The sequence below is a fragment of the Somniosus microcephalus genome, chromosome 8, assembly GCF_052327205.1.
Source record: "Somniosus microcephalus isolate GS21.2 chromosome 8, FLI_Smic_1.0, whole genome shotgun sequence".
NCBI lineage: Eukaryota > Metazoa > Chordata > Chondrichthyes > Squaliformes > Somniosidae > Somniosus > Somniosus microcephalus.
This window is the reverse complement of record NC_140994.1, coordinates 34,791,674-34,805,645: the sequence shown is the minus strand read 5'-3', so window position 1 is coordinate 34,805,645 and position 13,972 is coordinate 34,791,674. Positions and strand designations below refer to the sequence as shown.

Below are 13,972 nucleotides of genomic sequence, written 5' to 3'. Positions count from 1 at the left end.
GCTCCTCAGACCATCATAGTTTCCTTTATTTAAATTGAGGACCCTAGTCTCCGAGTCAACTACTTCATTCTCCATCTTAATGAAGAATTCGATCATATTATGATCGCTCCGACCCAAGGGGCCTCTTACAACAAGATTGCTAATTAATCCTTTCTCGTTACATAATACCCAGTCTAAGATGGCCTGATCTCTGGTTGGTTCCTCGACATATTGGTCCAGGAAACCATCCCGTAAACACGCCAGGAATTCCTCCTCCACAGTATTGTTACTCATTTGGTTGGCCCAATCTATATGTAGATTAAAGTCACCCATGATGACTGCTGTGCCCTTATTGCACGCTTCTTTAATTTCTCTTTTAATGCCATCCCCAACCTCCGCCTTACTGTTTGGAGGTCTATAAACCACTCCCACTAACGTTTTTTTCCCCTTAGTATTTCTCAATTCTACCCATACATGAAAGTAAACTAGCAAAAAATATAAAAACAGATAGCAAGAGTTTCTACAGTTATATAAAAAGAAAAAGGGTGGCTAAAGTGAATGTTGGTCCCTTAGAGGACGAGACCAGGAAATTAGTGGTGGGGAACATGGAGATGGCAAAAACGCTGAACAAATATTTTGTATCAGTCTTTACAGTAGAGGACACTAAAAATATCCCAACACTGGACAAACAGGGGGCTATGGAGGGGAGGAGCTAAACACGATTAAAATCACTAAGGAGGTGGTACTCGGTAAGATAATGGGACTAAAGGCGGATAAATCCCCTGGACCTGATGGCTTACATCCTAGGGTCTTGAGAGAAGTAGCAGTAGGGATTGTGGATGCATTAGTGGTAATTTTCCAAAACTCCCTGGATTCAGGAAAGGTCCCAGCAGATTGGAAAACTGCGAATGTAACGCCCTTATTTAAAAAGGGAAGTAGACAAAAGGCTGGAAACTATAGACCAGTTAGCCTAACATCTGTGGTTGGTAAAATGTTGGGAGTCCATTATTAAGGAAGCAGTAACAGGACATTTGGATAAGCATAATTTAATCAGACAGAATCAGCATGGTTTTATGAAGGGGAAGTCATGTTTGACAAATTTGCTCGAATTCTTTGAGGACGTAACAAACAGAGTGGATAAAGGGGAACCAGTGGATGTGGTGTATTTGGACTTCCAAAAGGCATTTGACAAGGTGCCACACATAAGATTACTGCACAAGATAAAAAAATCACGGGATTGGGGGTAATATACTGGCATGGGTGGAAGATTGGCTATCTAACAGAAAACAGAGAGTTGGGATAAATGGTTCATTCTCGGGTTGGCAATCAGTAACTAGTGGTGTTCCGCAGGGGTCAGTGCTGGGACCCCAACTCTTTACAATCTATATTAACGATTTGGAGGAAGGGACCGAGTGCAACGTATCCAAGTTTGCCGACGATACAAAGATGGGAGGGAAAGCAGTGAGTGAGGAGGATATAAAAAACCTGCAAAAGGACATAGACAGGCTAAGTGAGTGGGCAGAAATTTGGCAGATTGAATATAATGTTGGAAAGTGTGAGGTTATGCACTTTGGCAGAAAAAAATCAAAGAGCAAGTTATTATCCAAATGGAAAGAAACTGCAAAGTGCTACAGTACAAAGGGATCTGGGGGTCCTGGTGCATGAAACACAGAAGGTTATGCAGGTATAGCAGGTGATCAGGAAGGCCAATGGAATCTTGGCTTTTATTGCAAGGGGGATGGAGTATAAAAGCAGGGAAGTCTTGCTTCAGTTGTACAAGGTACTGGTGAGGCCACACCTGGAATACTGCGTACAGTTTTGGTTTCCATATTTAAGAAAAGATATACTTGCTCACGAGGCAGTTCAGAGAAGGTTCACTCAGTTGATTCTGGAGATAAGGGGGTTGACTTATGAGGAAAGGTCGAGTAGGTTGGGCCTCTACTCATTGGAATTCAGAAGAATGAGAGGCGATCTTATCGAAACATATAAGATTGTGAGGGGGCTTGATCGGGTGGATGCGGCGAGGATGTTTCCACTGATGGGTGAGACTAGAACTAGGGGGCATAATCTTAGAATAAGGGGCTGCCCTTTCAAAACTGAGATGAGGAGAAACTTCTTCACTCAGAGGGTACTAAATCTATGGAATTTGCTACCTCAGAGAGCTGTGGAAGCTGCGACATTAAATAAATTTAAAACGGAGATAGACAGTTTCCTAGCTGATAAGGGATTTAGGGGTTACGGGGAGCGGGCAGGGAAGTGGACGTGAGTCTAGGTTCGGATCAGCCATGATCCTATTGAATGGCGGAGCAGGCCCGAGGGGCCGTATGGCCTACTCCTGCTCCTACTTCTTATGTTATGTTCTATTCAAAACCATTACTACAGGAACATCATGTTCTTTCAATTGTCTAAGGAGATATATAAGAGTTTTAGCCACATGACCTATAGAACTTTCCATTATCAAAAGTGATTGATACACCACACAATTTAAACACTTTTTTTGCTGCCATTACAATACTCACCAAATTGATCTACACTCCTCAAATATCCTATTAATGTTCTTCCATCCCGAAGTACTACTAAATGTTTTTCTGTAAAAGGGAAAATAAATATTTTAGATGTATAATTAACCATAAGGTCCTCTGAAACAATGTTCTTGAAAACTGATAGGCATGAACTTCTGTTAATTTCACATTGTACTTCACCGTAAGTGCACTTTGGAACCCTTTAAAGTTCCCTCCCTTAACCACAATAAACAGTAAGGGACCGTTCACTGTTGGAGAGTACAACAGAAACAGAAGCTGGGTAACGACACCAACTCAAACTTGATGAGCCAAATGGCCAGTTTCTGTGCTGTAAAATTCTAAAGACTGTGAACAAACCATCATTGGAGAGATACCAAAGCCTTGAAATTACACTGTGCAAAGGTTAGCACATGATGTCTGAAATTCCTTTGTCTGCTATCTTAACTGAGGCATTAACCCGTGAGCTTCCGACCCCGTATTCTCTCCATTACAAAGACTGTCTACTGCTACCGCCGTAACCACGCCCACCTCCATCTCTGCCAATCTTCTGCTGACACCCTCATCCATGCCTTTGTCACCTTTAAACTCAACTGTTCCGATGGTGTCGCGGCCGCCCTCCCATCCTCCACCTTCTCCAACCCCGTCTTTCGGATGAGTTGTTAAACCGAGGCCCCGTCTGCTCTCTCAGGTGCACGTAAAGGATCCCATGGCACTATTTTGAAGAGCAGGGGAGTTAGCCCCGGTGTCCTGGCCAATATTTATCCCTCAATCAACGTAACAAAAACAGATGATCTGATCATTATACATTGCTGTTGTGGGAGCTTGCTGTGCGCAAATTGGTTGCTGCGTTTCCTACATTACAACATTGACTACACTTCAAAAGTTGGCTGTAAAGTGCTTTGGGACGTCCCGAGGTCGTGAAAGGCGCTATATAAATGCAAGTCTTTCTTTTCTTTAGCTCATCCAAAACTTTGCGGCTCGTATCCTATCCCACACCAGGTTCTGCTCACCCATTACCCTGTCCTTGCTGACCTAAATTGGCTACCGGTCCCCTAACACATCAAATTTAAAATACTCATCCTCCTTCATGGCTTCGCCCCTCCCTTTCTCGAACGTTCCCCAGTCCTATAATCCTTCCTCAAACTCTCTGTTCCTCTAATTCTGCCTTTTGTGCATAACCCTTGCCTATTCACCCCACCACAGTCAGCCGTGCCTTCAGCCCGCTTTGGCCCCACACTCTGGAATTCCCTCCCTGCACCCCTTCACCTCTCGTCCTTTAAGACCCTCCTTAAAACCCACCTCTCTGACCAAACCCCCTCCTAATATCTCCTTGTCTTGGTGTTCATTTTTGTCTGAAGCAGCGTGGGACATTTTTTTAGGTAAAGGTGCTTTACAAATGCAAGTTTCTGTTGTTTATGTTAAATGGATTAATACTGTTATTAAAATATTGGACAAAAGAATTTCATATGAATATGTTAACCATTCATACAATAATGTTCACAGAGTATACTTTCTAAATCTGGGTTACTAATAAGACAAAGAAATATCTGCAAAGATAAATAATATTTCACAAAAGCCAAAATTACTTTTCTAAACCCTGTAATTGAAGCTGTTAATCTGTACGTACAGATTGAATTTGGTTTCCAGAAAATACTTTTTCTAAAAATGCATAATCTTGTTAGGTACTTATTTAAAATATCAACTGCAAAAACTTTTCAACTTTTAACCTGCTCCTTCATTAAACTTATAATAATGGCCAAACATTTATAAGAGAGGTGTGTAGTGCCTGATTTAGCGGTCAAATTTCCGATAGAGGCGAATTTTGCAGTCGGAGGCGATAATTAGCACCAGGCGCTAAACTTTGCACCCGGCCGATATTAGCGCCCCAAAATGGGCAATACCGAATTTTCCCCCCTTACAATCCTAAGTATATATTCTTCCAAAGTACTGTAAAATGTAGGCTGCTATCAATAGACTGATTTGCAGATATATTCCTCCTTTTATCTATTAAGACCAGCACAGGTCAAAACCAAAAAAAGATCAGAACTCATTTTAGCAATAAAATTTAAGGTATCCCTTTGGAATTTCGAACGGAGGATTGAATGCAGAACCCACTTGAGTAGGTGTTGTCATTTTTGCTGCTAAGTTGATTGAAAACCTTTCTAGTTCTGTACATTAAAACGCATTGCCTTAATGAAAACTGTTTGGCATCTTTTAATTTATAAATACAACAAAATAAATGATGGTGAAATACGTCAATGTGTCACTTTCACAATGGCCATTATGATGAAAATGATTCACAGCTGTTTGGCTTTTCTCTATCCTGAAAAAATGTTTACCAAACACTTGTGACCCTTTAACTCACATTGAGTAAACAAGCAGAAGAAGCATTCTTTTGTTTGCAAATAATGTCATGTGGATCAAAGCACCAGAAGCATGCTGCATGCCAACATTTTGTGAGGAGTTTCCTTCATGTGTAGAGGAACTCTAAAAGCAGATACATTTGAAAAGTATCTCACAGTCCAGGGCGAGCACTCTATCTTCATGCACTACAGTTATGGCAGTAAGTTCACATGGAATGTGACTTGACAAGGCTGCCGATTTGGAAATATTTCATGATCTGCGAAATGACCTTGTGGGTCATGCAACTATAGAACCTTCCATCTGATTAAATACTCCTACAACTGTTTTTGACTCCTACTATACAGCACCTTACAAACTCCTTTCAAATTCCCCAGCAGTTGTTAATAGCTTCTTCTTTGGCTCAGGCAATGACTATCTCCAACAAGCGAGAGTCTAACCACCTCCCCATGACATTCAAAGGCATTACCATCGCCGAATCCCCCACCATCGACATCCTGGGGGTCACCATTGACCAGAAACCAGGACCAGCCACATAAATACTGTGGCAACAAGAGCAGGTCAGAGGCTAGGTATTCTGCAGCGAGTGTCTCACCTCCTGACTCCCCAAAGCCTTTCCACCATCTACAAGGCACAAGTCAGGAGTGTGATGGAATACTCTCCACTTACCTGGATGAGTGCAGCTCCAACAACACTCAAGAAGCTCGACACCATCCAGGACAAAGCATCCCGTTTGATTGGCACCCCATCCACCACCTTAAACATTCACTCCCTCCACCACCGGCGTACCGTGGCTGCAGTGTGTACCATCTACAAGATGCACTGCAGCAACTCGCCAAGGCTTCTTCGGCAGCACCTCCCTAACGTGCGACCTCTTCCACCTAGAAGGACAAGGGCAGCAGGCGCATGGGAACACCACTACCTCCAAGTTCCCCACCAAGTCACACACCATCCTGACTTGGAAGTATATCGCCGATCCTTCATCGTCGCTGGGTCAAAATCCTGGAACTCCCTCCCTAACAGCACTGTGGGAGTTCCTTCACCACACGGACTGCAGCGATTCAAGGCGGCGGCTCACCACCACCTCCTCAAGGGCAATTAGGGGTGGGCAATAAATGCTGGCCTTGCCAGCGATGCCCACATCCCATAAACGAATTTAAAAAAATGTTTTTCTATGCGCTAGATCAATACAAATTGCTGTTTCAACACAAGAAGAAACAGTGTCAGCATGAGGTCGAGAAGAAAGTGTCGCTAGGCGCTTGAACTGGCATCAGCAAGTCTGGTAAGTGGGGTCCCAGAACTTGGGCTGCCATTTTATTAAATCAAATCGTATTTCAAATTTTAAAGAAGAGGATGTTATTGATACAGGAAACTTTGTGCTATCCGGCACTGACGGGACCGAGCTGTTGCCGTCCCATCAAAACTGCCAGACAAACCAGCGCTAATGTTGAAACATACAGAGATTTTGAGCTCCGTATCTGGCAACAAACCCACAGCTTCTAAACAGTCGGCCGTACCTTGCAAGCATCTCTGTAGCTTAGCAACAGCTTCAGCGAGACCTTGCAGAGCCTGACTGGTGAAAAAAAAGCAACGAAAAGAAAAAAAACCTAACGAAACGGCTCCTGATTTTTGCCGGTGGCTCGAGCATTCCGGACAGTTAACCTCCGGATAAACCGAAGTTTCCTGTAGTTTTATCCAGGCATTTGAATTTTTAGCCAGTCAGCACAAGTGTAAAATAAATGAATGGATCAGTTGACTTGTGATGTAATCAAGCAGAAAAGGGCTTGTGGCATTTTCTCAAATCAAAAGTTACATTTAAGGGTTTTGCCTCAATGCAAAGTATATTCACACAAGTTAAAAAAAAGGCCCCGAGGTGAAAGGTAGTTCAATTGCTAATGAGCTACGCTAGAATATTGAGAGGGCTTGTCTGGCGTAGGCCTTCCTGTTGTGTTGTGAACATAGTGACAGAGACACAGGCAAGTAGTCAGGTTTTTAAACAGAAAGCTGCGAGGGCAAGCTTTCGTCCGGTTCAGAAGAACGTAGGAGGATAGTTAATAGCTATTTTGTTTCAGCCAAGTAATGACGACCCACTGGCATAAGGAAACATAGCTTGTTCATTGTTTATTATTATTTATGTGAAGAATGAGTTATACTGAGCCAGGATGATCCCCTTGGTCAAGGGCCCCATTGTGATTAACTGGCTTCCTGATGTAAATGTTGTCCAGCTCACTCTGCAATACGATAAGGACTGCTGAAATTGTCCCCATTTTCTCTACAAACAGGGCAGGTACCTCCAAAAGCCATTGTTGGGACAGTATTGTTCCTTGTACTTATAAGCTTCAAACAACTGCCAAACTTTTTCCATTGAAGGGAAAGTTTAGTCATTGCTATTGAAATTCCACATGGAACTCTGAAATGGAAAATGTGACTCTTTGAGTTATGTATTGAATAGTAGAGTCCATAGCACTGATAGCAGCTTGATGTTGTTTAGATGCAATTTGTATTTTATTTCCCCATCAGAAGTAGGGTTTGCTCATTAAGTGATTCATTCAAGGATTTAAGAATGGACTGTAGCTGCAATGTTTGATGTCAGGATATCCTGACTTAAGCAAAGTCCTATGATTCCACAAATCCAGATCCCATTGTGATCTTCTCCATTCTTCAAAGCATCTAAGCAATAGTTAAGATCCTTCCTCTGTGTAATAGAGGGAAAGGATCTAAATGTTGCAAAGATGTTCAAGAACGTCAATGGAAATAAAAATCAGGAGATGTAAATTGGGCTGCTTTCTCGCTAGCACCCGTTTTACACTATCAGACAAAGTCAAAATTACCCCCAGTGTGAGAGAGCAGTTTCTATCCTGCCACTCATGATCTTTCTGATCAGACTTTGGAGGATTAAGTGCAGCTCTATCTCAAATAGATTGCAGGGGTTGGAAATCCTGAATTAGCTGCAGCAAACTCACTGGAGAAGATACAACACTGGTCCGTACAGTCTGAGAAGGCCCCTGTTATTAGCTCCTGTTTGGACAAAAGGAGAATTTTGTCAGAGTATCTGCTTGCTCTGTAGAAATTACTTTAGGATCACACTGTCTGGACTCTGCAGAAAGGGCAACACTAGATCATTAAAAGAAGAAACTCCCTACTGATTCAGTACAGAGACTTCTCCAGATAACACCAGAGGGGGAGATAGAGGCAGCTGACAAAGGTTAAGTTGCCATGGGGGAGTTGACAGATGTAAAACAAATCAATAGTGGCCTGTACCAATGCTGAGCATATCTGAACTAAGAGTAAAAGCACAGGATGGCTAGAAAGAGCTGGGCTGACGTCACTGAACCAGGTGAGGATTGCAAGAGTCAGAATACAACAAGCACTGGCAAAGTATTAACAATTCTCTTTTAGAAGGGTTTTCTTAATATTGGTTAGGAGAATCTGAGGCACCATGGTGCCTTTTATGCTTATTTTTTTTTAAGCGTGCAGGTACAAACAGAGTTAGTGAATTCAGTCAGTGCTTGGGCAGTGTCAGGCATGTGTTCAGTGACCGGGCAGAGTTGGATTAACCAGAATTTGTTTTCAATCCCTGGTGGATCACAGATTGTAGATGCCTTAAACAATCCTTATGCATATGCAGCAAAAACAATAGGCAACCTAGGCATTCTGCCATCTTCCGAGCAGCAGTCAGACATAGCAAGCAATGATCCTGCCAATCAGCCCAAGGAAAAGCTCCTGAAAAAAATGAGCACAATATTTACAGTGCAAATCTTTTATAAATGACCATAATCAGCTAAATCTAACAGATTAGACATATCATTAATTATAAAAACAAAAGCAAGATACTGCGGATGCTGGAAATCTGAAATAAAAATAGAAAATGTTGGAAATACTCAGCAGGTCCGGCAGCATCTGTAGAGAGAGAAACAGTTAAAGTTTCAGGTTGGTGACCTTTCGTCAGAACTGGCAAAGTTAGAGATATAACAGGTTTTAAGCAAGTGCAGAGGCAGGGAAAAGGGGGGCAGGAAAGAACAAAAGGGAAGGTCTATAATAGGGTAGAAGGCAGGAGAGATTAAATGACAAAAGGGATGATGGCGCAAGGCGAACGGAGACGGTAATGGGACAAGTAAAGAAACAAAAGATGGGTCTGGAGGAGGTGCAAATGAGTATCAGAATCATCAGCAACAGCTGCCGTCCAAAAAAAATGGGGGCCGAGGTTATGATCTGAAATTGTTGAACTCAATGTTGAGTCGGGAAGGGTGTAAAGTGCCTAACAGAAAGAAGAGGTGCTGTTCTTCAAGCTTACGTTCATTAATTATGCCTTGTTCCGATAAAGAAAGTTTGCAGATTGGAGGATTTAAAAAAAAATAACCAAAGAGAGACAAACAAGCAAGTATAATTTAAACTGATTAATTAAACAAAGAAAATCACAGATGAGTAGGTGACAAAGATGGCATGATGGGAAAACAACTGATGTCTCAGATACAAAAATCAGGGCTTATATCGGCTGACGCTACAGACTTGACGTGGAGGGGTGCAATCCTCTCCCTACTGTAACATCATCACATCATTCAAGCCTTAAAAGGGAAATCATTTCTCACGTTAATTTCCCCCCAGGAAAGTGTAACCTGGCAATGGCTCACTGCAGTGGTGTGTGGAGAGTGTGAACCAGAAGAAAAATCTATTTATCGATCCATTTCTTCCCAACATTGGCATTTTGCAATTGGGTTTCTAAGCAGCCAGACTAGTTCATCGCATCTTTGTAGGCTACATCATTTTGGAGGGAAGAGAAGTACGTATTGCCTCCCACAATTCTCCTTGCTCAACGTGGTAAATTGTGTTGGGATTTAGTTCCATGTATGCAACACCTACCGTAACCTGCTTTAGTAACCATTCGTCAGGTGTAAACCAAGACAGTGAATGCTAGCAGGCATTTTGATGGCATTGGTGGTGGAAGGATTTGACAACTTTGATATTCTATGGCCTAGAAATTGGGTATAGCCCCGCCAGCACGTTTGCGCCGAAAATTTTGCACCCGCCGCGGAGCCAGTTGTGCCCGCCCCATATTCACTTTCAGCGCCCCAAAGCGGAACCGGGCGCTGGTACAGGGTGTGTCCGCCCCGCTTGGGGCGCTGAAAGTGAATTTCAGCGCTCCCGGTCCCGCTGCGCCACCCGATGCGGTGCGGCAGGCTGCTGTACTGCAGGCCTCCCCCTTCTCTTAAGGGGGAGGTGCCTGCAACGGCCGGAGCCCCGATTGCAAGTGCCGGCAAAAGAGCCCGGCACAACGGAGAAGTGCCGGGCTCCACGGAAACCAGCCGGCAATGCCGCGGGGGGGGGGGGGGGGGTGGAGGAGGCCGGGGAAGGAGGTGCGGGCAGGCGGCCGCCGAAAAAGCGGCCGCCCCGCACCTCCACCTTAACTTGCGCCGCTAAGGCTGCAGTAAGGACCCGGTCTCCCGATGTTGTTAGCGCCCGCCACGGAAGAGGCGGCCGCTACTGAAGATGGGGATCGGCGTGGTTTCGGGCGGTAACGGGGCACTGCGCACACCGATGACGTCATCGGTGCCGGCGCAACGCTACCGGCTAACGCCGATGTTAGGGCCCACCTAATTTCGGGCGCGACGCAACTTCCGGCGCAACCCACTCTTTCGCCCCTAATTGGGCGCAAACGCAACTGAATTTCTAGGCCTATATTCTGTACACACACACACACAACCCCCACCCCCCAGTCTCCTAGACAGAAACGATCACCATGTAGGTGCAAGCAAGCTCCTCTTATGTGGGAGCAAAGATAAGAATCTTTCCAAGTCCTGGAAGCCAATCATAGCACTACATGTAATTAAAGCAATCATTACTGCTAAGGACTGGAATGGAAGATAATCCTCACTCCTACAATAACAAATAACCAAACAGTGGAACTACCACTTATATTAGCAAAATATCCTTCTTTCATGAGGAAGAACCGGCAAGCTTTTGACGTATAAAAATAAACTGCACACTAAAAGTACAGAAGCAAAATACTGCGGATGCTGGAAATCTGAAATAAAAACAGAAAATGCTGGAAATACTCAGCAGTTCAGGCAGCATCTATGGAGAGAGAAACAGAGTTAACATTTCAGGTCGATGACCCTTCGTTAGAACTAAAAGTACAGCCCTGCTCTTCAAAATGGCCCTTTAAAAAAAAGTCATGCTGTTAGAAACTACTAAAGGGAATCACTCTAGCAATACTTACAGTTTCAAAAACTTTAAGTCAAATTATACACTTTTAGTGTTATAAATTTAATAATAGATCCATGACTTGCCATTATTTTAATTTTTTTCAATTATTATCTTAAGTTGCATTTGACATTATATATGTTTATACTCTGTAATGCTTATAGCAATGCAACAATACTAGAAATATGAAGAAATATGTTACTATTCTCAATTGAAGTGGTGCTCGGTATACTTTAAAGCAAAAGGAGCTTTTAAGCGCATTTATAATTTACAAGATTTTAAAACTTTTTTCAAGAGAGTGATATGCATTGGTTGCTCTTCCCTTTTTACAATCCACATCGAGGAACTAGTCTCTATAGCAGTGATGGCCTCTGCTGTTAATAAGTCCCCACATTTACTATAATCAAACATGACCAGAACCCAATGGCACATTCATAAGCCCACAATTTTATGTCTACAAAAAAGTTTACTGTAGGTCAGCTGGTGTACATCATGGAGGGTAGCTGGCAGATGATGAACCAGGCATCTACAGCTGGCTCCACTCTAGTAGTGCAAAAGCACCTGTACTATCCCATCTTTTTTGCGCTACAACTGATCTGGGACTGCTTGATGCTGAGAGTAGGTGTAAAAGATTGAATTGTTCCATTCCCAGCATTGATTTAATGAGCAAAAAATTCATCATGTGGTGTACTTCAATGGTTTTAAGGATTTGTATATGCATGTTCACGCTAGTTCTGTGTGTATCATTAATTTTGATCTTTTATTATGTAATCAATTTCTTCCTTTATTTTTGTTGATCCTACAGTGATTTTGCATAACATAAAAGTTTTTTTTGCCTAGGTTGTAGCACACAAGATAAAAAATGTATAACTGGACACTTCATTTGTGGAATACTGTAACAACAGAAAATGCTGGAAACACTTGGCTGTAGGCCAGACAGAATCCATGGAGAGAGAAACAGAGTTATCATTTCAGGTCTGTGACCCTTCATTTGTGGAGCTATTTAGCATCTTATGGCTGGGCAGTAGATATATAACATTATTATAATTTTCAGTAAACAACTTTACTCCTTCTGTAGACTTCAACAACTGCATAGTTTGTGGGAGAAGTTACAATTTTAAGCTTGAGGACATCGAGAACAAATTCTGGTCGGGACCACCCTTTTACGTCTTAAAATTCTGTAGGCAAATTATCCTCGACAGAAATTAAATCCCGGTGAAAAGGTTTCAAATTAACTTTCCCATCATCAATGAATCGGATCAAGTCTCTATTATAGGACACTAGGAGGATTTTCCTCTTGAATAGTACGCAATCATGAGTGCTATTATGTTCTATTCAAATGTCCAATGTCCTTGCCCTGGGGTGGGTGGGGAGAAAGGAAGACTTGCATTTATACAGCGCCTACCGGACATCCCAAAGCACTTTACAGCCAATTAAGTACTTTCTGAAGTGTAGTCACTGTTGCAATGTCAGAAACACGGCAGCCAATTTGTGCACAACAAACTCCCACAAACAGCAACGTGGTAAAGGCCAGATAATGTTTTAGTGATGTTGGTTGAGGGATAAATATTGGCCAGGACCCATGGGTACCCGCATGGGTCCTAGCTATGCCTGCCTTTTCGTGGGCTATGTGGAACAATCTTTGTTCCAGTCCTACTCGGGTCCCCTCCCTCACCTCTTTTTCCGATACATTGATGACTGTATCGGTGCCGTTTCCTGCTCTCGCCCCGAACTTGACAATTTCATTCACTTTGCCTCCAATTTCCACCCTTCCCTCACCTTCACATGGTCCATCTCTGACTCTTCCCTTCCCTTCCTCGACTTCTCCGTCTCCATCTCTGGGGATAGGTTATCGACCAATATTTACTACAAGCCCACTGACTCCCACAGCTACCTGGACTACACTTCCTCCCACCCCGCTTCCTGTAAGGACTCTATTCCATTCTCCCAGTTTCTCCGCCTCCGCCGTATCTGCTCCGACGATGCCACCTTCCACACCAGTGCTTCAGACATGTCTTCCTTTTTCCGCAACCGAGGATTCCCCTCTACCGTGGTTGACACTGCCCTCGACCGTGTCAGTTCTATCTCCCGCACCTCTGCCCTCACCCCTGCCCCTCCCTCCCGGAACCACGATAGGGTTCCCCTTGTCCTCACCTTTCACCCCACCAGCCTCCACATTCAACGGATCATCCTCCGGCATTTCCGCTACCTCCAAAGTGATCCCACCACCAAACGTATCTTCCCCTCCCCTCCCCTTTCAGCATTCCGCAGGGACCGCTCTCTCCGAGACACCCTAGTCCACTCCTCTATCACCCCAAACAGCCCTTCCCCTTCGCCTGGCACCTTCCCGTGCAAGCGGAGGAGATGTAACACCTGCCCCTATACCTCCCCCCTCCCCACTGTCCAGGGCCCCAAACACCCCTTCCAGGTGAAACAGCGATTTACTTGTACTTCTCGCAATCTAGTATACTGTATTCGCTGCTCACGATGCGGTCTCCTCTACATTGGGGAGACCAAACGCAGATTGGGTGACCGCTTTGCGGAACACCTCCGTTCAGTCCGTAAGGGTGACCCCAAGCTTCCGGTCGCCTGTCATTTCAATTCACCGCTCCATTCCCACTCGGACCTCACCGTCCTTGGCCTCTTGTACTGTTCCACGGAAGCTCAATGTAAACTCGAGGAACAGCACCTCATCTTCCGATTAGGCAGTCTGCAGCCTTCCGGTCTCAATATCGAGTTCAACAATTTCAGATCATAACCTCGGCCCCCTTTCATTTTCACTTATATTTTTCCACTCCTTTCCTTTCCCCCCCCCCTTTCCTTTTGTTTCTCTCTCACACCTGGCAGCTATCTTTTGCCCTGCCAGTACACTTTACACCTAATCACAGCCTATTACTATCTCGTCTAGC

General features: G+C 43.9%; 1 protein-coding gene across 2 annotated transcripts in view; it reads right to left on the bottom strand.

The window, feature by feature from the left end:
• The window catches only part of LOC147113442 (U6 snRNA-associated Sm-like protein LSm1), a 34,176-nt gene that overhangs the window by 19,447 nt on the left and 757 nt on the right, over positions 1-13,972 (bottom strand). Inside the window, exon 2 of one of the 2 annotated variants that reach the window (XM_085994522.1) lies at positions 2,499-2,567. The exons of the other annotated variant lie outside the window; for it this stretch is intronic. Within the exon in view, the coding sequence (XP_085850648.1) occupies positions 2,499-2,567 (69 nt within the window). The remainder of the gene's footprint in view (positions 1-2,498; positions 2,568-13,972) is intronic. 2 annotated transcript variants of the gene reach the window in all.